General features: G+C 43.5%; 1 protein-coding gene across 1 annotated transcript; it reads right to left on the bottom strand.

The window, feature by feature from the left end:
* Positions 1 to 4005: 4005 nt before the first annotated feature.
* Positions 4006 to 26010, bottom strand: alpi.1 (alkaline phosphatase, intestinal, tandem duplicate 1). Its single transcript, XM_041890881.2, has 11 exons — positions 25883 to 26010; positions 25246 to 25371; positions 23674 to 23789; positions 22974 to 23148; positions 19679 to 19851; positions 18899 to 19033; positions 10278 to 10353; positions 9199 to 9333; positions 7746 to 7937; positions 7402 to 7518; positions 4006 to 6085 (listed from the first exon to the last, which is right to left on the bottom strand). Exons 1-11 carry the CDS (start codon positions 25962 to 25964, stop codon positions 5814 to 5816), a joined length of 1599 nt encoding a protein of 532 aa, XP_041746815.1. The 5' UTR covers positions 25965 to 26010; the 3' UTR covers positions 4006 to 5813.
* Between the last annotated feature and the right edge of the window lie 372 nt (positions 26011 to 26382).

Here is a 26382-nt window from a genome sequence, read left to right as displayed (position 1 = left end):
GTCAGATGAAACCAAAATACTCAACTCATCGTGTTTGGAGGACAAAGAATGCTGAGTTGCTTCCAAAGAACACCATACCTACTGTGAAGCATGGGGGTGGAAACATCATGCTTTGGGGCTGTTTTTCTGCAAATGGACCAGGACGACTGATCCGTGTAAAGGAAAGAATGAATGGGGCCATGTGTCGTGAGATTTTGAGTGAAAACCTCCTTCCATCAGCAAGGGCATTGAAGATGAAATGTGGCTGGGTCTTTCAGCATGACAATGATCCCAAACACACCGCCCGGGCAACGAAGAAGTGGCTTCGTAAGAAGCATTTCAATGTCCTGGAGTGGCCTAGCCAGTCTCCAGATCTCAACCCCATAGAAAATCTTTGGAAGGAGTTGAAAGTCCGTGTTGCCCAGCGACAGCCCCAAAACATCACTGCTCTAGAGGAGATCTGCATGGAGGAATGGGCCAAAATACCAGCAACAGTGTGTGAAAACCTTGTGAAGACTTACAGAAAACGTTTGACCTGTGTCATTGCCAACAAAGGGTATATAACAAAGTATTGAGAAATGTTTGTTATTGACCAAATACTTATTTTCCACCATAATTTGCAAATAAATTCATAAGAAATCCTACAATGTGATTTTCTGGATTTTTTTTTCTAATTTTGTCTCTCATAGTTGACATGTAACTATGATGAAAATTACAGGCCTCTCATCTTTTTAAGTGGGAGAACTTGCACAATTGGTGGCTGACTAAATACTTTTTTCCCCCACTGTATATCCACTACATAACCCTATATATATATCCTTTATGTAACCCTATATATAACCACTACACCACTCTATATATATCCACTACATAACCCTATGTATATATCCACTACATCACCCTATACATATCCACAACATCACCCTATACATATCCACTACACCACCCTATATATATCCACTACACCACCCTATATATATCCACTACACCACCCAATATATCTCCACTACACCACCCTATATATATCCACTACATAACTCTATACAGTGGGGGAAAAAAGTATTTAGTCAGCCACCAATTGTGCAAGTTCTCCCACTTAAAAAGATGAGAGAGGCCTGTAATTTTCATCAAAGGTACACGTCAACTATGACAGACAAAATGAGATTTTTTTTTCCTGAAAATCACATTGTAGGATTTTTTATGAATTTATTTGCAAATTATGGTGGAAAATAAGTATTTGGTCAATAACAAAAATTTCTCAATACTTTGTTATATACCCTTTGTTGGCAATGACACAGGTCAAACGTTTTCTATAAGTCTTCACAAGGTTTTCACACACTGTTGCTGGCCCAATTTTGGCCCATTCCTCCATGCATATCTCCTCTAGAGCAGTGATGTTTTGGGGCTGTCGCTGGGCAACACGGACTTTCAACTCCCTCCAAAGATTTTCTATGGGGTTGAGATCTGGAGACTGGCTAGGCCACTCCAGGACCTTGAAATGCTTCTTACGAAGCCACTCCTTCGTTGCCCGGGCGGTGTGTTTGGGATCATTGTCATGCTGAAAGACCCAGCCACATTTCATCTTCAATGCCCTTGCTGATGGAAGGAGGTTTTCACTCAAAATCTCACGACACATGGCCCCATTCATTCTTTCCTTTACACGGATCAGTCGTCCTGGTCCATTTGCAGAAAAACAGCCCCAAAGCATGATGTTTCCACCCCCATGCTTCACAGTAGGTATGGTGTTCTTTGGAAGCAACTCAGCATTCTTTGTCCTCCAAACACGATGAGTTGAGTATTTTGGTTTCATCTGACCATATGACATTCTCCCAATCCTCTTCTGGATCATCCAAATGCACTCTAGCACACTTCAGACGGGCCTGGACATGTACTGGCTTAAGCAGGGGGACACGTCTGGCGCAGCAGGATTTGAGTCCCTGGCGGCGTAGTGTGTTACTGATTGTAGGCTTTGTTACTTTGGTCCCAGCTCTCTGCAGGTCATTCACTAGGTCCCCCTGTGTTTTTCTGGGATTTTTGCTCACCGTTCTTGTGATCATTTTGACCCCACGGGGTGAGATCTTGCGTGGAGCCTCAGATCGAGGGAGATTATCAGTGGTCTTGTATGTCTTCCATTTCCTAATAATTGCTCCCACAGTTGATTTCTTCAAACCAAGCTGCTTACCTATTGCAGATTCAGTCTTCCCAGCCTGTTGCAGGTCTACAATTTTGTTTCTGGTGTCCTTTGACAGCTCTTTGGTCTTGGCCATAGTGGAGTTTCGAGTGTGACTGTTTGACGTTGTGGACAGGTGTCTTTTATACTGATAACAAAAAAGTTCAAACAGGTGCCATTAATACAGGTAACGAGTGGAGGACAGAGGAGCCTCTTAAAGAAGAAGTTACAGGTCTGTGAGAGCCAGAAATCTTGCTTGTTTATAGGTGACCAAATACTTATTTTCCACCATAATCTGCAAATAAATTCATAAAAAATCCTACAATGTGATTTTCTGGATTTTGTTTTCTAAATTTGTCTGTCATAGTTGACGTGTACCTATGATGAAAATTACAGGCCTCTCTCATCTTTTTAAGTGGGAGAACTTGCACAATTGGTGGCTGACTAAATACTTTTTTCCCCCCACTGTATATATCCACTACATAACTCTATATATATCCACTACATAACTCTATATATCCCCACTACACCACCCTATATATATCCACTACACCACCCTATATATATATATATCCACTACACCACCCTATATATATCCACTACACCACCCTTGTCACGACCTCCACCCAGGCTGCCTCCCCTCCTTGTTCAGGCAGGCTTTGGCGTTCGGCGTCACCGGGTTACTAGCCCCTTGTCACAATAGTTGAGAGACAGGTCAGACCAAGGTGCAGCGTGGTATGCGAACATGTTTATTAAACTGGATAAACACTGACAAAACAACAAAAGGCAACGAAACGAAACGTGACGTTGGAAGGCTATACACAAACAAGCCAAACTCACCGAAACACAAACAAGATCCCACAACCGAGGCATGCAAACTGGCTGCCTAAGTATGATCCCCAATCAGAGACAACGAGCGACAGCTGCCTCTGATTGGGAACCACACCCGGCCAAACTACCTAGAGAATAACAGTGTCTCCAGGTCAGGGCGTGACACCACTGCCTCTCCTATATTCATCATTCCATTTGTCTTGTCTTGTCATTACACACACCTGGTTCTTATCCCCTCGTTAGTCCGTGTATAAGTGTTCCCTCTGCCCCCCTTGTCCTTGTGGGTGATTGTTTAATTGTGAGAGTAGTGTAGCTCGGTGGAGCTACTCGTACCATTTTGTTGCCAGGGTAGATATTTCCCCTGTGCCTATGTATTGTATGGAGATACCGTTACAGTGTATTGCCAGGGATGATAGTTTCCCCTGTGCCTGTTTCGTTTGTCGCTATTCCAGCGCATATTGTGTAAAGACGGAATAAACTCTGTATTTGGTGATTACCCTCCTGCGCCTTCCATCACACTCATCACAACCCTATATATATCCACTACATAACCCTATATATATCCACTACACCACCCTATATATATCCACTACATAACCCTATATATATCCACTACACCACCCTATATATATCCACTACATACCCCTATATATATATCCACAACATAACCCTATACATGTCCAGGGGTGTGTGCTATTCCAGTGTGCTTAGCTGCCAATTAACAAACAAAAAGGATATTTCTCTTAATCATCTGATCATATAACCTAAACTGTCCAGTGTCCACTTCATCAGCGAACTGTTGTATGCAGAGCATGCATGAAAACCAGATTGGGCAAGTCTGTCATTTATCGCAACAGTTTGTGTGGCAAAACTGTCGACAGAGTGGAAAATGGAATGGAAACACATTAAACTCATGTTTTTTATTCGGTACATGAAAACATAAGGAAAAGTGGTTAATGAAACACAGAAGGAAATAAGTTGAGGAAATTGGCTAAATATATCAGCCATGGCACAGTAAACCAAAATGGCTACAATGTGAGAATATTTTATTAAAGTTAATTTCAGACAGTATTTTTGAAGGTTTCACTTGTAAAGATGAGTATCACATGTAGTATAACTGACCCTTCCATTGTATGCTGAGTTGGATTCAAGGAGGAAGGAGAGCAAAGAAACAAACTGAGTTTTTATTTTTATAGATATTCAAAACAAATTTCTACAAATGTATAAAAATACATGAACAACATCTGCATACAAAAAATACATTCATTTTCAAAATCAACAACGAAAAAAAAAGATTATAATGCTAATATGAGGTACAATCTGAGGAAGACAATTGAACTGGTAACAAAAAGGTCAAAAATACAACATTTAAACATTTGCTAAATGGCAGTTAACTTCCTGTTTACTTCTAAACTGTGTTCATAACACAGTTCAGTGGGAGCATTTCTTCCTAAACGTTCTCAGAACAACAACCGAACAACCTTTGACTTCCTTTGACCATTGGCCAAGCACTGGTCTAAGAAGCACATTGAACATGTTTTTTAGTCCAGGACTAGGGTTAACCAGTGTCTGGAATACCTGATCGTACTACTTAAGCCACCACATCTTCTTTGGTCACCACAGTCATCTCATTGTCTTAGTCCAGCTATAGTGATTGCAAAAAAACTATACAGACCCCATCTCTTGGGGTTTACAGTATGACCTACTTCTACTAGAAACGATATCTTGGTGACGTTCCAGGTCTCCTTTTTTCAGTTTCACTGCCAACCACATTACTAGTGTCCACACCATAAAATTAAGGTTCCTCAAGGGTTCCTTGGGAAAGGTGGTGGTTCTATGTGGAACCATAATGACTCCAATAACCATTTGAGCTCTTCAGTGGTTCTTTACAGTTCACAAAAGGATTCTTTGCTCTTTTAGTGATAAGTAAAATGTAAGGGAGGCGGCTCATTAGAATATTTTGGGGCGTGTTTGCTCACAGCTCTTTTTTGTGCAACCGTGAGTGAGAGTGTAATTCCAGTTGATTTAATGTGTTGTGTTATGCCATTACATATTATATATGACTGTGGCCAGTGACGGTGTCTTGTGAAAGACTCACGTATGACCTTGTGTCAATTGAGAATGGTTGACTAAGTCAGTTAGTGGTTCTCAATTCTCTCCTCAGGGACCCTCAGCTGTTCCAGAGGTAGCTCACTTGATTCAACTTGTCAATTAACACAATAATAACACCTATAGAACTTTAACAATACAACATGGATGACCAGATTAAAAAACCCTTTATGGTTCTTCAAAAAGTTCTAAAAAGAACCTTTCAGATTGAGAGAGGTTATTTATAGAACCATTCTCCATAAAGGTTCTATAAGGAACCATAAAAAAAGGGTTCTATAAAGCCTCAAACAGGGTTGTAAGCATAGCGGAACCCTGTTTAGGTGCTACATAGAATCTTTCTTAATGGTTCTTTATAGAATGTTTAGGAAAAGGTTCTTTATAGCACCATACAGGTTGCATTTAAAACCTTATGAGCATTGTTCTTTATAGAACCTTCAAAAAATAATTCCATATAGCACCAAAAAGGGTTCCGCTATGGTTACAAGCCAAAGAACCCCTAGCTCTTGGCGTAATGGCTAAGATGTTGGGGTTGACAGTCCCTGGATCCGGGTTCAAGTCCCTGTCAGGACTACCCTCCGAATTTGCTGCAATATGACGTAGCAATCTAGGCACTTCTCCAAAATAGTCAACCTAGATTTGCCCCATTTCTCCCATCTCTGACACAACATCCATGGACGTGTGACTGTCCTGATATGGACCCATGATTGTCGGATTGTGTGTGTCATCATCTGAACAGGAGCCAAAGGAGGCTGGCCAGACAGAAAAGCAGCCCAGAGAGGGCGTGTGTGTGTCCGGCTGAGGCGGATGGATGTGGGGGGCAGTCCGTGTAGGGTGGGATGCAGGCTGCGTAGGCCATGGCGTGGGCGATGTAGTTCTGCTCTTTGACCCCGTGGAAGAGGTGGGCCATGGGGCCCTTGGCGTAGATGGCCACGTCCTCCCCGCCGTGGGTCTCAGACTCCAGAGGGACTGCAGCCTGCTGCATGTACTCCTCATCGTCTGAGAACCAGAGAGGTTGTGGTTAAAGCCCAATTTGTGTACGTGTTTATAAACACATACAAGGCGCTTTCAAACTGCACCTTAGCCCAGGGCTAAGAGCCTCCTTAGCCCTGAGCTAAGGGAGATTTTATCCCGGGTTTAAGCGAGTGTTCACACTTGCGCACTGTAATGTGGGCTAGCACCAATCTTATCCCAGGGCTAGCTGGTCCTGCTCCGGACCAGGGTTAGCACCGACTTTTCGAAGTTAGACCCAGAAACACGGTGCCAAAATAGACAGTGAGAAACGGGGTCAAGAACCACGCCTAGACTGCTGACTGTCCAATCACAAAAGCTGCACTGTCACTTAATTTACATATGCTGGTGATGCCTGTAATGTGTTCTGCTTGTTATCCAGACTATTTCATCCTTATATCTGAGGACGAAAACCAAAATACTTTCATCCGTGCAAAAACATTGGTTGCTATGCCTAACAAAAATGGTTGCTATGCAGGCTGGCTAACATCTAAAGCTACAAACTCTACAGCTGGAAGGGCAGCAAACACTCCATTTTCCTCTGTTTTCATAGATTTTCTATTGACATTTAATTGGATATATCCATGATAATAATATTGTTGCATGATTTCGCCTGGATCAGAAAAGTTGATGTCTCGTTCGTTCACAGCATTCTCTGTGAATTTCAAAAGGTAAACATTGTTTCCGAGGTCGGACAGGCAGACAGCAAGGTTTACACAAACCATCACTGTTGGAAATCAAAATGCTAGGCTAGAAGCAAGGGGAAATAATGTGTTAATAAATGTCTTATCGCTTATATCATTGGTCGCGTTACAGAGATAAAATGTATGTCGCATGTGTGTTCGTCCGTTAGATTGTGGTATATTGTAGACCTTTTCATACTGTTTTGTTCTTAGCCCCAGGTTAGACTGGCCCTGGGCTAGCTTATCCTGTGTTCACACAAGCATTTGTTAACCCAGTGCTAAGCTTAGCCCAGGGCCAGTCTAGGGCTAAGAACAAAACAGTATGAAAGGCCTACAATATACCACAATCATGTACAAAAGAGGAACATGAGCACATCTGCAAGTACGTACGTACATGCATGCACGCATGTGCACACACACATGCACACACACGCGCACACACACACACACACACACACACACACACACACACACACACACACACAAACAATTCACATGCGCACACATTTGACAAAACAGCTACCGCCTGTATTATTATAATAGTTGTAGTATACTTACAGTAATCCACTGTATACTTACAGTAATCCACTGTATACTTACAATAATCCACTGTATACTTACAGTAATCCACCGATGTGATGTTTCCTCTCGTCCCATTCGCATGTACGTAACCAGGACCGTTGGCATACAGGATGCTGGTGAATGGCATCCTATCATCTGCCTTCTTGTGTGCCAAACCTGACACAAAATGGTTGACATAACATGACGGTGAACATTACATTACATGCTGGACACAAAAATATCTGACATTGAAGTGAAAAGACAACTAAAAACATTGCACCTTTGACTGTATATCTTACAGTACGGTGTACATTTTAGGACATCCTTGCGATCCTTGAGGATGTCCTAAAATGGGCACTGTACTATCTGTACAGACGTGGGCCTAAGACTGTTTTGGGCCGTACCAAAGATGGGGTTTCCACGGGGGGTGTTTCCTCCGAAGGTGAAGACGTGGGAGTGGTCTGCGGTTACGACAGTGAGGGTGTCTGATTCTCTGGTGAGCCGGGAGGCTCGTTGCACTGCCCGGTCAAACATCACGGCCTCTGTCAGAGCCAGCTTGGCAATGCCATCGTGGTGCCCATGGTCAATTCTCCCTCGTAAAACAAGAACAACACAACTCAGAAAGGCCCCTTTGGTGTGAGGTTGAGGTGTGCCGATTGACTCAAGGAGAGTTGATGATTGACTCAAGGAGAGTTGATGATTGACTCAAGAAGTGGGGGCCTTAAGACTCAGGGTGTGTCACGCCCTGGCTCTGGGGACTCTGAAATGTTGAGCCAGGGTGTGTAGTTTCTGTGTTATATTTTCTATGTTGATGTTCTAGATCATTTAGATCTATGTTGGCCAGGGTGGTTCCCAATCAGAAGGCAGCTGTATCTCGTTGTCTCTGATTGGGGACCAGACTTAGGCAGCCTGTTTGGCACTAGTCGGTGTGGGATCTTGTTCCGTTAAGGTTTGTTTTGTGTAACCTAGGACTTCACGTTTCGTTTGTTTGTTGTTTTGTCGTGAGTTAAGTACTTAATAAAATGTACGCTTATCACGCTGCGCCTTGGTCCGTATCTTCCATAAACGATCGTGACAGGGTGTCCTAAAAATGTACATCTGTCTACTCCTTTATCATTGAATCCTAACTTGAGATCCTTGCATGAATCATTAATTGTAAATGTAAATGTGAAATTTGCGTGAACATTTGAGTAGCCTATCTCAATTTAGGACTTGACCCCTCTTGAACTTCTTACAAGAAACAATTCAGCTGCCACTACAACCACAGCTGTCATTACAACCACAGCTGTCAATACAACCACAGCTGCCATTACAACCACAGTTGTCAATACAACCACAGCTGTCAATACAACCACAGCTGCCACTACAACCACAGCTGTCAATACAACCACAGCTGCCATTACAACTACAGTTGTCAATACAACCACAGCTGTCAATACAACCACAGCTGCCACTACAACCACAGCTGTCAATACAACCACAGTTGTCAATACAACCACAGCTGTCAATACAACCACAGCTGCCACTACAACCACAGCTGTCAATACAACCACAGTTGTCAATACAACCACAGCTGTCAATACAACCACAGCTGCCATTACAACCACAGCTGTCAATACAACCACAATACAACCACAGCTGTCAATACAACCACAGCTGTCAATACAACCACAGCTTTCAATACATGCTGTCAATAATTGCTGTCAATAATTACAATATCATAAATGTTCAACAGAAGGCATCCTGGGTAAATTCTTAATCTCAGCGGTTCTTGCTGTAGCTGTATTGGTAATAGTGTTATGGGGACTGTATTACCCCATGCTACAGTATGTGTTTTGATTAAATAGAGGTACTCATCTTCTACAAAGAGGAAGTAGCCTTTGGGGTTCTTGCTGAGGATCTGAATGGCCTTCTCTGTCATCTCAACGATGGACGGGTCACGTGTGGCGTTTCGGAAAACCTCAAACCGCATGTCCTTTGGCTCAAAGAGACCTGCCGCCACAAGAAGGAAAGAGAGAGGGAGGAAGAAACTAATAAAGAGAGAAAACCAATGTTGGGAACGCAGTTCATCTTGTGGTAACAGTTAATGACAGAAGTACGTTTTTTCCTGGTGAAGAAAAACTCAACGCCCCCCGTGCATGGCATCCATATTAGGAAATCATCAATCTCTCAGACAAAACTTCAGAGACAGTCTTATCATTCATTACTTAGTCAACAGAATGGTTGCCACTCAAGAGATCATTCGGTCTTGGAACAGTTTTTGTTGAGTTTGCAATAATGCTGTTGGATAAGTGATTGTGTAACAAAGTTGCATAACCACTAAAGTTACCAACCTTCCTGGAATACCAGATGAGTGATAAGATCTGATAAGCCCTCCTTTGATTTTCTCTCGCATACTGAAACCACTTATGGGTTATCTTTCCTATGGAATCATCTATATAACACCAACACCTGATAACCTTCATGTACCCTAGCGGCTAAGGGAATGTATGTTTCCGGGTGTTTGTGAGTGTGTTTGAGAGTACGTGTGGTTGTGTGTAGGATGTGTGCACGTGTGTGTCAGAGGAGGCTGGTGGGAGGAGCTATAGGACGACAGGCTCATTGTAATAGCTGGAATCAATGGAATGGTATCAAACATATAAAACGTATGGAAACCAGGTTTTACTCCTTTCCATAATTTCCATTCCAGACATTACAATGAGCCTGTCCTCCTATAGCTCCTCCCACCAGCCACCTCTGATGTATGTGAGTGTGTGTGTGTGTGTGTGTGTGTGTGTGTGTGTGTGTGTGTGTGTGTGTGTGTGTGTGTGTGTGTGTGTGTGTGTGTGTGTGTGTGTGTGTGTGTGTGTGTGTGTGTGTGTGTGTGTGTGTGTGTGTGCGCGCGCGCGCGTGTGCGCGAGTGTGTGTACCTGTACATGTTGGTTAAACCAACCTACCCAGGAGACGGTCAGTAGTCTTTACATTAATCTCGTCAAACTGCTTCCTGTGCCAAACATACTGGGAATTCTTGTCCTGAAACACAGACATCGCAGAGACACAGAGGACACTGTGTGATTCATAGCTTTCCCATTGACGTCAAGAGATAACACAACATCAGTTACACCTAATAATTATACTGGCAATTAAGTAGTAGATACCGGCCTAAGATGTATATTACACCTGGCTCATGTTCAGTGGGTAACAAATGGAAGAAAACATACTCTAACGTGATGTACAACCTGGACTTAGTCACTGTTACTAGCCGGCTGCCACCTGGTACTCAATCCTGCACCTTAGAGACTGCTGCCCTATGACACGGGAACACTGGTCACTTTAATAATGGAACGCTGGTCACTTTAATAACGTTTACATACTGATTTACCCATTTCATATGTATAATACTGTATTCTAGTCAAAGCTCATCTTGTATAACTACTGCTGTACACACCTCTTCCTATGCATATACTGTCCAGCGGCAGCTCCTCAGAGGAGGAAGGGGAGGACCATCCTCCTCAGTGAATTTCAAAAAAATAAAAATGGTAAAACATTGAAAAAGTTATCATTTTTAGATAAAACTGTACTAAATATAATCACGTCACCAAATAATTGATTAAAACACACTATTTTGCAAAGAAGGTCTACAGTAGCCTTAACAGCACTCTGTAGGGTAGTACCATGGTGTAGCCGGAGGACAGTTAGCCTCTGTCCTCCTCTGTGTACATGGACTTCAATACAAAACCTAGGAGGCTCATGGTTCTCACCCCTTTCCATGGACTTACACAGTAATTATGACAACTTCCGGAGGACGTCCTCCAACCTATCAGAGCTCTTGCAGCATGAACTGAGATGTTGTCCACCCAATCAATTGATCAGAGAATGAATGTAGTGCTGAAAGCATAAGCTACAGCTAGCTAGCACTGCAGTGTATAACATGTGGTGAGTAGTTGACTCAAAGAGAGAGAAAGACAATAGTTGAACAGTTGTGAACAAATTAATTTCTTCCAAAATGAAGGAAAAGCAAGAGAGAAATATATATAGAGATTTTTTTTTCACTTTCAGTTTCACTTAGTTAGCTATCAAATACAGCTAGCTAGTTTAGCCTACTGAAACACCCTGCTCAAACAGAGGGATGCTATGTTAGCTAGCTGGCTATGACTATCCAACACTACACTGGAACTCTTCCAAGTCAAGGTAAGCTTTTGGTTTTATAATTTATTGTCACCGGGGCCCGCCAGTGTAACTGCTTAGCGGGTTTACTAACGCGTTAGTTCTATTAGCTATGCTTCAGGCTGTAATATAGAACACTTTGGAAAAGTCAAGGGGTGTGAATACTTTCTGAAGGCACTGTATATTTATATTCCGGACTCTGACATTGCACTGTTGGAGCTAGGAACATAAGCAATTCACTGCAACTGCGATAACATCAGCAAAATAAATGTAATGGTCATATTAATTAGGGCACACAATAGAAAACTTTTTGCAACTGAAATATTTTTTGCAATGGAAAACTAAAATGAGCATTACTCATTTTATTGGTGAGTAATGCTCATTTTAGTTTTCCATTGCAAAAAATATTTCAGTTGCAAAAAGTTTTCTATTGTGTGCCCTAATTAATATGACCATTACATTTATTTTGCCATTTTCATAAGGGAACTGGCTGAAGTTCTGTGGGGTTCTAACAGACAGGAGGTTCCAGAACACTAACACAGTTCTGTGGAATTCAACCAGACAACATGTTCCAGAACACTAACACAGTTCTGTGGAGTTCTACCAGACAACAGGTTCCAGAACACTAACACAGTTCTGTGGGATTCTAACAGACAGGAGGTTCCAGAACACTAACACAGTTATGTGGAATTCTACCAGACAACAGGTTCCAGAACACTAACACAGTTCTGTGGGGTTTTAACAGACAACAGGTTCCAGAACACTAACACAGTTCTGTGGAATTCAACCAGACAACAGGTTCCAGAACACTAACACCGTTATGTGGGGTTCTAACAGACAACAGGTTCCAGAACACTAACACAGTTCTGTGGGGTTCTAACAGACAGGAGGTTCCAGAACACTAACACAGTTATGTGGAATTCTACCAGACAACAGGTTCCAGAACACTAACACAGTTCTGTGGGGTTTTAACAGACAACAGGTTCCAGAACACTAACACAGTTCTGTGGAATTCTACCAGACAACAGGTTCCAGAACACTAACACAGTTCTGTGGGGTTCTAACACACAGGAGGTTCCAGAACACTAACACAGTTCTGTGGGGTTCTACCAGACAACAGGTTCCAGAACACTAACACAGTTCTGTGAAATTCTACCAGACAACAGATTCCAGAACACTAACACAGTTATGTGGGGTTCTAACAGACAACAGGTTCCAGAACACTAACACAGTTCTGTGGGGTTCTAACAGACAACAGGTTCCAGAACACTAACACAGTTCTGTGGGGTTCTACCAGACAACAGGTTCCAGAACACTAACACAGTTCTGTGGAATTCTACCAGACAACAGGTTCCAGAACACTAACACAGTTCTGTGGGGTTCTAACAGACAACAGGTTCCAGAACACTAACACAGTTCTGTGGAGTTCTACCAGACAACAGGTTCCAGAAAACTAACACCATTCTGTGGGGTTCTAACAGACAGGAGGTTCCAGAACACTAACACAGTTCTGTGGGGTTCTAACAGACAGGAGGTTCCAGAACACTAACACAGTTATGTGGGGTTCTAACAGACAGGAGGTTCCAGAACACTAACACAGTTCTGTGGGGTTCAACCAGACAACAGGTTCCAGAACACTAACATAGTTCTGTGGGGTTCTACCAGACAACAGGTTCCAGAACACTAACACAGTTCTGTGGGGTTCTACCAGGCAGGAGGTTCCAGAACACTAACACAGTTCTGTGGGGTTCTAACAGACAGGAGGTTCCAGAACACTAACACAGTTCTGTGGGGTTCTAACAGACAGGAGGTTCCAGAACACTAACACAGTTCTGTGGGGTTCTAACAGACAGGAGGTTCCAGAACACTAACACAGTTCTGTGGAGTTCTAACTAACAACAGGTTCCAGAACACTAACACAGTTCTGTGGGGTTCTACCAGACAGGAGGTTCCAGAACACTAACACAGTTCTGTGGAATTCTACCAGACAACAGGTTCCATAACACTAACACAGTTCTGTGGGGTTCTAACAGACAGGATGTTCCAGAACACTGACACAGTTATGTGGGGTTCTAACAGACAGGAGGTTCCAGAACACTAACACAGTTCTGTGGAATTCTACCAGACAACAGGTTCCAGAACACTAACACAGTTCTGTGGGGTTCTAACTAACAACCGGTTCCAGAACACTAACACAGTTCTGCGGGGTTCTACCAGACAACAGGTTCCAGAACACTAACACAGTTCTGTGGGGTTCTAACTAACAACAGGTTCCAGAACACTAACACAGTTCTGTGGGGTTCTAACTAACAACAGGTTCCAGAACACTAACACAGTTCTGTGGAGTTCTAACATACAACATATTCCAGAACACTAACACAGTTCTGTGGGGTTCTAACAGACAGGAGGTTGCAGAACACTAACACAGTTCTGTGGAGTTCTAACTAACAACAGGTTCCAGAACACTAAAACAGTTCTGTGGAGTTCTAACAGACAACAGGTTCCAGAACACAAACACAGTTCTGTGGGGTTCTAACAGACAGGAGGTTCCAGAACACTAACACAATTATGTGGGGTTCTAACAGACAGGAGGTTCCAGAACACTAACACAGTTCTGTGGAATTCTACCAGACAACAGGTTCCAGAACACTAACACAGTTCTGTGGGGTTTTAACAGACAACAGGTTCCAGAACACTAACACAGTTCTGTGGAGTTCTAACAGACAACAGGTTCCAGAACACTAACACAGTTCTGTGGGGTTCTAACTAACAACAGGTTCCAGAACACTAACACAGTTCTGTCGAGTTCTAACTAACAACAGGTTCCAGAACACTAACACAGTTCTGTGGGGTTCTAACTAACAACAGGTTCCAGAATACTAACACAGTTCTGTGGGGTTCTAACTAACAACAGGTTCCAGAACACTAACACAGTTCTGTGGGGTTCTAACAGACAGGAGGTTCCAGAACACTAACACAGTTCTGTGGGGTTCTAACTAACAACAGGTTCCAGAACACTAACACAGTTCTGTGGGGTTCTAACTAACAACAGGTTCCAGAACACTAACACAGTTCTGTTGAGTTCTAACATACAACATATTCCAGAACACTAACACAGTTCTGTCGAGTTCTAACTAACAACAGGTTCCAGAACACTAACACAGTTCTGTCGAGTTCTAACTAACAACAGGTTCCAGAACACTAACACAGTTCTGTGGGGTTCTAACTAACAACAGGTTCCAGAATACTAACACAGTTCTGTGGGGTTCTAACTAACAACAGGTTCCAGAACACTAACACAGTTCTGTGGGGTTCTAACTAACAAAAGGTTCCAGAACACTAACACAGTTCTGTGGAGTTCTAACAGACAGGAGGTTGCAGAACACTAACACAGTTCTGTGGAGTTCTAACTAACAACAGGTTCCAGAACACTAACACAGTTCTGTGGAGTTCTAACAGACAACAGGTTCCAGAACACAAACACAGTTCTGTGGGGTTCTAACAGACAGGAGGTTCCAGAACACTAACACAATTCTGTGGGGTTCTAACAGACAGGAGGTTCCAGAACACTAACACAGTTCTGTGGAATTCTACCAGACAACAGGTTCCAGAACACTAACACAGTTCTGTGGGGTTCTAACTAACAACAGGTTCCAGAACACTAACACAGTTCTGTGGGGTTCTAACAGACAACAGGTTCCAGAACATTAACACAGTTCTGTAGAGTTCTAACATACAACATATTCCAGAACACTAACACAGTTCTGTCGAGTTCTAACTAACAACAGGTTCCAGAACACTAACACAGTTCTGTCGAGTTCTAACTAACAACAGGTTCCAGAACACTAACACAGTTCTGTGGGGTTCTAACTAACAACAGGTTCCAGAATACTAACACAGTTCTGTGGGGTTCTAACAGACAGGAGTTTCCAGAACACTAACACAGTTCTGTGGAGTTCTAACAGACAGGAGGTTCCAGAACACTAACACAGTTCTGTGAGGTTCTAACTAACAACAGGTTCCAGAACACTAACAGAGTTCTGTGGGGTTCTAACTAACAACAGGTTCCAGAACACTAACACAGTTCTGTGGGGTTCTAACTAACAACAGGTTCCAGAACACTAACACAGTTATGTGGGGTTCTAACAGACAGGAGGTTCCAGAACACTAACACAGTTATGTGGAATTCTACCAGACAACAGGTTCCAGAACACTAACACAGTTCTGTGGGGTTTTAACAGACAACAGGTTCCAGAACACTAACACAGTTCTGTGGAATTCTACCAGACAACAGGTTCCAGAACACTAACACAGTTCTGTGGGGTTCTAACACACAGGAGGTTCCAGAACACTAACACAGTTCTGTGGGGTTCTACCAGACAACAGGTTCCAGAACACTAACACAGTTCTGTGAAATTCTACCAGACAACAGGTTCCAGAAAACTAACACAGTTATGTGGGGTTCTAACAGACAACAGGTTCCAGAACACTAACACAGTTCTGTGGGGTTCTAACAGACAACAGGTTCCAGAACACTAACACAGTTCTGTGGGGTTCTACCAGACAACAGGTTCCAGAACACTAACACAGTTCTGTGGAATTCTACGAGACAACAGGTTCCAGAACACTAACACAGTTCTGTGGGGTTCTAACAGACACCAGGTTCCAGAACACTAACACAGTTCTGTGGAGTTCTACCAGACAACAGGTTCCAGAACACTAACACCGTTCTGTGGGGTTCTAACAGACAGGAGGTTCCAGAACACTAACACAGTTCTGTGGGGTTCTAACAGACAGGAGGTTCCAGAACACTAACACAGTTCTGTGGGGTTCTAACAGACAGGAGGTTCCAGAACACTAACACAGTTCTGTGGGGTTCTACCAGACAACAGGTTCCAGAACACTAACATAGTTCTGTGGGGTTCTACCAGACAACAGGTTCCAGAACACTAACACAGTTCTGTGGGGTTCTACCAGACAGGAGGTTCCAGAACACTAACACAGTTCTGTGGGGTTCTAACAGACAGGAGGTTCCAGAACACTAACACAGTTCTGTGGGGTTCTAACAGACAGGAGGTTCCAGAACACTAACACAGTTCTGTGGGGTTCTAACAGACAGGAGGTTCCAGAACACTAACACAGTTCTGTGGGGTTCTAACTAACAACCGGTTCCAGAACACTAACACAGTTCTGCGGGGTTCTACCAGACAACAGGTTCCAGAACACTAACACAGTTCTGTGGGGTTCTAACTAACAACAGGTTCCAGAACACTAACACAGTTCTGTGGGGTTCTAACTAACAACAGGTTCCAGAACACTAACACAGTTCTGTGGAGTTCTAACATACAACATATTCCAGAACACTAACACAGTTCTGTGGGGTTCTAACAGACAGGAGGTTGCAGAACACTAACACAGTTCTGTGGAGTTCTAACTAACAACAGGTTCCAGAACACTAAAACAGTTCTGTGGAGTTCTAACAGACAACAGGTTCCAGAACACAAACACAGTTCTGTGGGGTTCTAACAGACAGGGAGGTTCCAGAACACTAACACAATTCTGTGGGGTTCTAACAGACAGGAGGTTCCAGAACACTAACACAGTTCTGTGGAATTCTACCAGACAACAGGTTCCAGAACACTAACACAGTTCTGTGGGGGTTTTAACAGACAACAGGTTCCAGAACACTAACACAGTTCTGTGGAGTTCTAACAGACAACAGGTTCCAGAACACTAACACAGTTCTGTGGGGTTCTAACTAACAACAGGTTCCAGAACACTAACACAGTTCTGTCGAGTTCTAACTAACAACAGGTTCCAGAACACTAACACAGTTCTGTGGGGTTCTAACTAACAACAGGTTCCAGAATACTAACACAGTTCTGTGGGGTTCTAACTAACAACAGGTTCCAGAACACTAACACAGTTCTGTGGGGTTCTAACAGACAGGAGGTTCCAGAACACTAACACAGTTCTGTGGGGTTCTAACTAACAACAGGTTCCAGAACACTAACACAGTTCTGTGGGGTTCTAACTAACAACAGGTTCCAGAACACTAACACAGTTCTGTTGAGTTCTAACATACAACATATTCCAGAACACTAACACAGTTCTGTCGAGTTCTAACTAACAACAGGTTCCAGAACACTAACACAGTTCTGTCGAGTTCTAACTAACAACAGGTTCCAGAACACTAACACAGTTCTGTGGGGTTCTAACTAACAACAGGTTCCAGAATACTAAAACAGTTCTGTGGGGTTCTAACTAACAACAGGTTCCAGAACACTAACACAGTTCTGTGGGGTTCTAACTAACAAAGGTTCCAGAACACTAACACAGTTCTGTGGAGTTCTAACAGACAGGAGGTTGCAGAACACTAACACAGTTCTGTGGAGTTCTAACTAACAACAGGTTCCAGAACACTAACACAGTTCTGTGGAGTTCTAACAGACAACAGGTTCCAGAACACAAACACAGTTCTGTGGGGTTCTAACAGACAGGAGGTTCCAGAACACTAACACAATTCTGTGGGGTTCTAACAGACAGGAGGTTCCAGAACACTAACACAGTTCTGTGGAATTCTACCAGACAACAGGTTCCAGAACACTAACACAGTTCTGTGGGGTTCTAACTAACAACAGGTTCCAGAACACTAACACAGTTCTGTGGGGTTCTAACAGACAACAGGTTCCAGAACACTAACACAGTTCTGTGGGGTTCTAACTAACAACAGGTTCCAGAACACTAACACAGTTCTGTGGGGTTCTAACTAACAACAGGTTCCAGAACATTAACACAGTTCTGTAGAGTTCTAACATACAACATATTCCAGAACACTAACACAGTTCTGTCGAGTTCTAACTAACAACAGGTTCCAGAACACTAACACAGTTCTGTCGAGTTCTAACTAACAACAGGTTCCAGAACACTAACACAGTTCTGTGGGGTTCTAACTAACAACAGGTTCCAGAATACTAACACAGTTCTGTGGGGTTCTAACAGACAGGAGTTTCCAGAACACTAACACAGTTCTGTGGAGTTCTAACAGACAGGAGGTTCCAGAACACTAACACAGTTCTGTGGGGTTCTAACTAACAACAGGTTCCAGAACACTAACACAGTTCTGTGGGGTTCTAACTAACAACAGGTTCCAGAACACTAACACAGTTCTGTGGGGTTCTAACTAACAACAGGTTCCAGAACACTAACACAGTTATGTGGGGTTCTAACTAACAACAGGTTCCAGAACACTAACACAGTTCTGTCGAGTTCTAACATACAACATATTCCAGAACACTAACACAGTTCTGTGGGGTTCTAACTAACAACAGGTTCCAGACACATCCTTAGGTGTAAAGGCTCATACAATATCCCCTCAAAGTGACCAACAACGGACAGAATCAATGCGTACCTTTTGGGCCTTCATCCAGACATCAATGAGGTTCCTCTTGTCTTTGCGATCCCCTTTCCGGGACGAGGAAGTGGGATACTCAGGGTCTGGAGTTCCCTTTGGTGTCATGTACATCCGCCCCCCACCCAGGATAACCTGTTGCACCAGATATATACTTAATATTACTGTGTACATTCCACACACAGTACAGTACTTCCCAATCCTGGTCCTGGGGACCCAAAGGAGTGCACATTGGGACTAACACACCTAAATCAAATCAAAGGCTTGATGTTGAGTTGATTACTGTTACCACAGGGGGAACTGCTTTCCCCAGATTGTTTACTCTCTTTTATTTATTTCAACAAATCTGTCCTTCTGGAGTGCTAGGGCCAAAACTAAAATGTTTATCCCTTTGGGACTCCTCCCACTCGGCACAGATTGGTTGGGATCAATGTTGTTTCCACATAATTTCAACCCCAAAATGAAATATGATGACATTGAATCAACGTGGAAACATTTTTGCATTTGAAAAAAGTAATCAATGTAAAGGCATTTTGTCTTTTTTTCACCCAACGTTTAACCCAAATCCAACGACATGGTGAACTTTTTTGTTGATTTCACATTAAATTCACTTCAGTTGACAACTCAACCAAACGTAAATCAAAACTAGACGTTGAACTGACATCTGTGCCCAGTGTGTTGGGACCAGGTTTGGTAAAATACTGCAGTAAAAAAGAATGACATGAGATGGCAGTACATGTAGACTGCGATGCCCAATATAAGGCCTTTATGGAGACTTACATCGATGTCAACATTGGTCACCAGCTGTGTGGCAATGTCGACACAGCCCTGTCGGCGGGCACTAGAGGGAATGTCATCATCGCTGTACCAGCTGCGGCTCACTGAATGGGCATAGGCGGCAGCAGGAGAGGCATGCTGTACGCGAGTGGTGGTCACGATGCCAACCGACTTCCCTGGAACACACAAGCACACTGTAGATATCCCGTTGACAAACACAGAGGTGTACATTGTCCATATTAGGACACACTTCCACACATTTTACATCAACATTTACATTTACGTCATTTAGCAGACGCTCTTATCCAGAGCGACTTAGAAATTGGTGCATTCACCTTGTAGCCAGTGGGATAACCACTTTACAATTTATTTATTTTATTTATTTTTGGGGGGGGTAAGGGGGGGGTAGAAGGATTACTTTATCCTATCCCAGGTATTCCTTAAAGAGGTGGGGTTTCAAATGTCTCCGGAAGGTGGTGAGTGACTCCGCTGTCCTGGCGTCGTGAGGGAGCTTGTTCCACCATTGGGGTGCCAGAGCAGCGAACAGTTTTGACTGGGCTGAGCGGGAACTGTGCTTCCGCAGAGGTAGGGGAGCCAGCAGGCCAGAGGTGGATGAATGCAATGCCCTCGTTTGGGTGTAAGGACTGATCAGAGCCTGAAGGTACGGAGGTGCCGTTCCCCTCACAGCTCCGTAGGCAAGCACCGTGGTCTTGTAGCAGATGCGAGCTTCAACTGGAAGCCAGTGGAGTGTGCGGAGGAGCGGGGTGACGTGAGAGAACTGAACTGAACATGCACACACTATTCACTGACAGACACACACACAAAAAAAAAAAAGATTCTACAATGGTACACATTTACAAAATCATATTGAGGCACACAAACATTTTCAGTAGACGCTCTTATTCAGAGGGACTAACAGGATTCTCACCTAGTCAGCTCAGGGTTTCAAACTTGCGACCTTTTGGTTGATGGCCCAACGCTCTTAACCACTAGGCTACCTTTCGCCCACAAACTCATTTCTACTCGAGTCTACATCTGCGGAAGTGTTTACAGCCAACTCAATGTCCACAAATGTCTGGGAAATTGAAAAGTATTTTGCTGGTTTTGCAGGTCGTTAATCTGTTTTGGAACGAATCCCGGCCTTAATATAAGAAAACCAAAATCAATGATTAACAAGTATAATGGTTATGGGGTGTTAAAGGCCCAATGCAGCCGTTTTGAGATAAATATCAAATCATTGCTGGGTAACAATTAAGCACCTTACTGTAATAGATTTCCATTCAAATGGGCAAAAATGGCTTTTGAGCAAAAAACTATTTCTCAAGCAAGAATGTTACTACATCTGTCAGAGGGTGGTCTGAGTGGGGAGGGGAAAAGGGAAAACTAGCTGTTATTGGCAGAGAGGTTTGGAACTCTTATTTTTATTGGTCTATTAACCAATTTACCACATGGTGATGTCACCATGGAAAGCCGAAACTCCCGTCCACGCTAACCTGCTGATTAGAAGGTCCCGTGTCGATTGTATTTTCAAACAGCAACTATGAGGAATTAACACTGATCAAATTTGTTCACACTTTTACAGTGCGAGTTTCATCAGCTGTTGTAAAATATGATATAAAACACAGGAAAAATATAATGTTGACTGCACTGGGCCTTTAAGGGTGACTTAAGGGACTTTCTTTTTGCTAGAGAACCCTTTATCAGATGATCGGTTTACTCCCAGATACAGTAGATAATGAGTTAAGAACATTGCACTTTAAATAACCTTGCAATCCTATTATCCTCATCTATCTATCTATGGCGGAGCGTGTGAGGGTGTGGATACAAGGAAATAGGAGATATATGTAATGATAGTGAACCTTGACCATTTGTATGCCCTGCCCCCTTGGTTACTGTTGTTACCTTGGTCAACAGTTTCAATTCCCCATTCAAACTACTGGAGAAAACCCCTCTCAATGATCTCAAACTGTGTTTTGATACACAATTAAATCAAACAGACTACCCGTTGCTAATCTGAAGACTCTCGGTTATGTTTCGGTGAACTGTCGTTACAATTGCTTTACGGGGACTTGGTTAAATTAAATTTGTAGTGTGGCTAGCCACTGGATGGCTCTGAACGCATTGTCAGCATGCAGTCAAAGCTACTAACCAATTTTGGAGCTAATTAATGATCTAAAATCGTATCCTGATGTCAACAGTAGAGGAGAGTTGTATTGATAATATAACGTTGGCTAACTTAACTAGCTAACATGCATTTGGAGAAAATAAGTTATATTAACTGGCTAGCTAGCGTTAGCAATGTTTTCAATTGTGGTCAATGAGACACTTTTGACTACTTTGATACACTATAAGTGAATTTGTCCAAATACTTATGACACCTTCAAATGGGGGGACTAGATACACAAAGTGCATTCAATTTTAAAAGGTCAAACGGATATGTATGAAAATACCCTCAAATAAAAAAGGTGACATTCTGTACTGTCGCCTCATATAAAACATCTCAAATCAAAGTGAAAGGTTTTGCTTCACTGTCCAAATAAATATGTAGGGGAGAGCACGTGTAGATAGTACATTTTATGTTTAAGTTTTCAATATATCACAAACTGTTTCTGCATATTGGTTAGTGATTTGGACACTTTAAAACTGACTAAATTATTTTTTTTACATCTGGCTATTTATCAAAAGTTATTGACAGGAAGCAGCGACAGCTTAATTTTCAACTTATGTTTTAGGGAATATAAATTGAACTTTCAACATACATTTTCAATAGTATTCAACTTAACCAGGTAAAAACTGCCGAATGAGTCCAAAAACGTGCTGTGATTGATTACTTTTGATGATATACCAGAAATAATCTAAACAGGTTTCGCCCTGCCTACGCTGACATTGCAGCTGTAGCTATTTTTAGCTCATTCTGGTTCAGTCTTGTCAAATTGGAGTCGGAGTTGAGAGTGTTGACTCCGATAGCAGGAGTCGATTCCAAAAATCCTGGAGTAGTTCACCACTATTGAAGCTATAGCTACAGAAACAAAATAGGTTAGCGGCAGTTGCTATCCACCGGAGCGCTGCGATTGGTTTTCCAAAATGTTGGGGCGGGGCTTAGCGAAGGGTCAATATTGCATTGGAATGTGTGTGGGGTGGCTGTGAATGGGTAGTGTAGGTGAGCCTTTTGTGTGTGTGTGTGTGTGTGTGTGTGTGTGTGTGTGTGTGTGTGTGACTGTGTGTCTGTGTGTGTGTTTAATGTGTATTTCGTTTTCGCTTGTCTGCATAAATATTAGCATGCTGCGGTACACCATACCTTGTGCTTTGGCGCGATGTAGCACGGAGTACACCTCATTGCCGAAGGTGGTGTTACACTCGTAGGCCACTGCGTTGGCACTGAGGCCCACTGTCTTAGCATTAGCCTTCACTCCGCAGTGGTATGCTGTAGCCGTGCTAGCGCTGTCTGCTACCTGCTTATCAACACTGTACGTCTGTATGGCACAAAACAAACACGTACACGCTCAAATTATGGGCATAGCGATACATAAGTACTGTAACAAAACTTTTTTTTAAATCAGGTCCCTGTTTATCTACATTATTTTGTTTGCCATTCAGTGCACCTCAACTGATGAGTGTGAGAGATGCTGGAACGGACACCGAAGAGACCGGAAATTCTTATTCAAATGTGGAGAATTCAATGGAGAACTAAAAGATTTTGGGATTATGCTTGGCTAACTTCTATCTGACCTTAGACCTACATTCTGTGTTTCCTGCTTTCACCACAATGGTTGCATTTTCATTTTAAATGTCAAATTAAACTTAAGCTGTGTAACATTTTCTCACAATAACACCAAGAGGACTGTACTGAGCTGTAGTAGGGTGAAATGGGACAAGAAACAAAATGTCAAGAGAAGAGAGCATGTAAAACAGCTTCCTTAAATGAAACCAAGGAGTGAGTGTTCGAATGGAAGCATAGTGGGAGCTTTAGGATGAAATAGTGCAGGGGTTCATCCAACCTTAGAGAGGGCAAGGTAAGGGAAGGTATCCATGGCGAGCACTGTCTCCTCTCCCGACCTTCCTTCCATCTGTCCCCTCAAGATGCGAGCCGCGGACACAGTGGACACACCCATCCCTGAGTGACAGATTGGATGACAGTGATGACATTGATAGGCTCCGCCCTCATTAATGTGCTCTAAGACTAACACATCCTATTTCCTAATGTTTTTAATTGAGAAGCCTCTTATATTGATACAATTATATCTTTACTGAACAAAAATATAGACGCAACACACAACAATTTAAAAGATTTTGCTGAGTTACAGTTCATATAAAGAAATCAGTGAATTTAAATAAATAAATTAGGCCCTAATTCATGGATTTCACATGACTGGGCAGGGGCGGAGCCATGGGTGGGCCTGGGATGGCATAGGCCCACCCACTTGGAAGACAGGCCCACCCACTGGGGAGCCAGTCCCAGCCAATCAGAATGAGTTTTTCCTTACAAAAGGGCTTTTTTACAGACAGAAATACTCCTGAACATTCTGTCCGATCAAACACCTCTCCATCACGGTTGACAACGCCACGGTGTCCCTCTCGCAGAGTGCAAAGAACCTTGGCGAGACCCTGGACAACATGCTGTCATTCTCTGCAAACATCAAAGCAGTGACTCGCTCCATGCTATACAACATTCGTAGAGTACGACCCTACCTCATACAGGAAGCAGCGCAGGTCCTAGTCCAGGCACTTGTCATCTCATGTCTGAACTACTGCAACTCGCTGTTGACTGGGCTCCCTGCTTGTGCCATCAAACCCCTGCAACTTATCCAGAACTCTGCAGCCCACCTGGTGTTCAACCTTCCCAAGTTCTCTCATGTCACCCCGCTCCTCCACACACTCCACTGGCTTCCAGTCGAAGCTCGCATCCACTACAAGACCATGGTGATTACCTACGGAGCAGCAAGAGGAACTGCCCCTGCCTACCTTCAGGCTATGCTCAAACCCTACCCCCCAACCCGAGCACTCCGTTCTGCCACCTCTGGTCTCTTGGCCCTCCCACCCCTACGGGGGGTCAGCGCCCGCTCAGCCCAGTCAAAGCTCTTCTCTGTCCTGGCACCCCAATGGTGGAACCAGCTTCCCCCTGAAGCTAGTACAACAGAGTCCCTGCCCATCTTCCGAAAACATCTGAAACCCTACCTCTTCAAAGAGTATCTTAAATAAAGGAATGCACTAACTCTGGATAAGAGCGTCTGCTAAATGACTAAAATGTAAATGTAAATGACTCATGAAGAAGAAGAAGAAGAAGAAGTTCCTCATAAATATGACAAAATAGACCTTTCATGCAGAGTAGAAATTATGTCAGCCATTGACAAAACACTTGGACCTTATGTCCATGTGCATCCCAAAGCAACTCTAATCTCTTTAAACCACATTCGTTGGATGCACGCCTGAGCCTCAATAACTACCATTCCAATGATTTATCCAGCACAGAGAATTGACAAAGAAATGGCTGTGCTCTGCAGTGCCAGATAATGCCGTGCTTTACATAAACCACATCTGGTTATCATATGTCTACGGTTCTGCCTCTTTACCGTCCCCCAGGAAGAGGATGATGTTCTTGGCGCGGTGCAACCGGGGGCGGAGTCTCAGCGCGGCTTGGAGCGTCTCTTTGGCCTGAGCATTCCAATAGGCTGGGTCCCTCTCTTTCTCCTGCGCCGCTATATGAAAGGAACACAAAAGCACGTTGAGACAGTTGAGTACACATCTTTCCTAGGGGACTTGGGTTCTGAGGAGGCGTCAAAAAGGACAAAAGCAGTTAAGAAACACCTTGATGACTCTCAGTGTCAGATTCTTCCCGCAGAGAGAATAGCAGCAGCAGTCATGATGGTGTGAGGAAGACTGTGAGGAAGACTGTGAGGAAGACTGTGAAGATGACTGTACACAAAAACAACGGAAAGACAAACAGTCCATCCATCCCGTTGTGTCATAACACTTTACATAAGCTGGATCTGACACACACACACACACACACAGACAGACACACACACAGACAGACAGACACACAACACACACACCTGACCACAGTTACTCATGAACTCCTGCTGAGGTTACCTGTGAGACAAACTACGCCTGAGGTTACCTGTGAGCCCATCCATCCGCCCGTCCACCCAGACCAGTGCTAATATATACCGGCAGGGACAATGCCATTGCTGGGTCCTCAAACCTCACCTTCGGCTGTGGCAATGCTCCCGGTAGCGGCGAGCAGGAGAGGGAGCAGCCTGAGGGCCCAGCTCTGTGGTGATGCCTGCATCACTGGCCTGGAGGATGGAAAAGCTGTCCCACCGACCCACACAGCATTCAGGAGGAGAGGAGAGTGTGCCTCCCCAGACCTCCAGCCCAGCCTTTTAAAGCTCAGGGTGTGTTGCAAGCAAGTGCCCTAGCCAGCTCATAGGCTTAGGCAGAGAGCGAAGGAGAAAGGGGAAGCAGGGACCACACAAGACCAAACTCCTCCAGTATCATTCCACACTCAGAGGAGCCCCTCTCTCTTAAATGGCTTGCTCTTTTTAACCAACCCCCCCCTCTCTCTTCTCTCCAGCTCGCTCACTAGAAATGAGTATTATTTAAAATGTAAATGTCCCTTTGATGTGGGAAATGCTCGAATGTGTATTTTTATACGCCAGTTAATTTAACAGAAAGGAAAAATGGCTGCCCCAATGTGTGTTGGCATT

Source organism: Coregonus clupeaformis, chromosome 11 (assembly GCF_020615455.1).
Source record: "Coregonus clupeaformis isolate EN_2021a chromosome 11, ASM2061545v1, whole genome shotgun sequence".
Lineage (NCBI taxonomy): Eukaryota > Metazoa > Chordata > Actinopteri > Salmoniformes > Salmonidae > Coregonus > Coregonus clupeaformis.
This window is presented reverse-complemented; position numbering and strand designations above follow the sequence as displayed.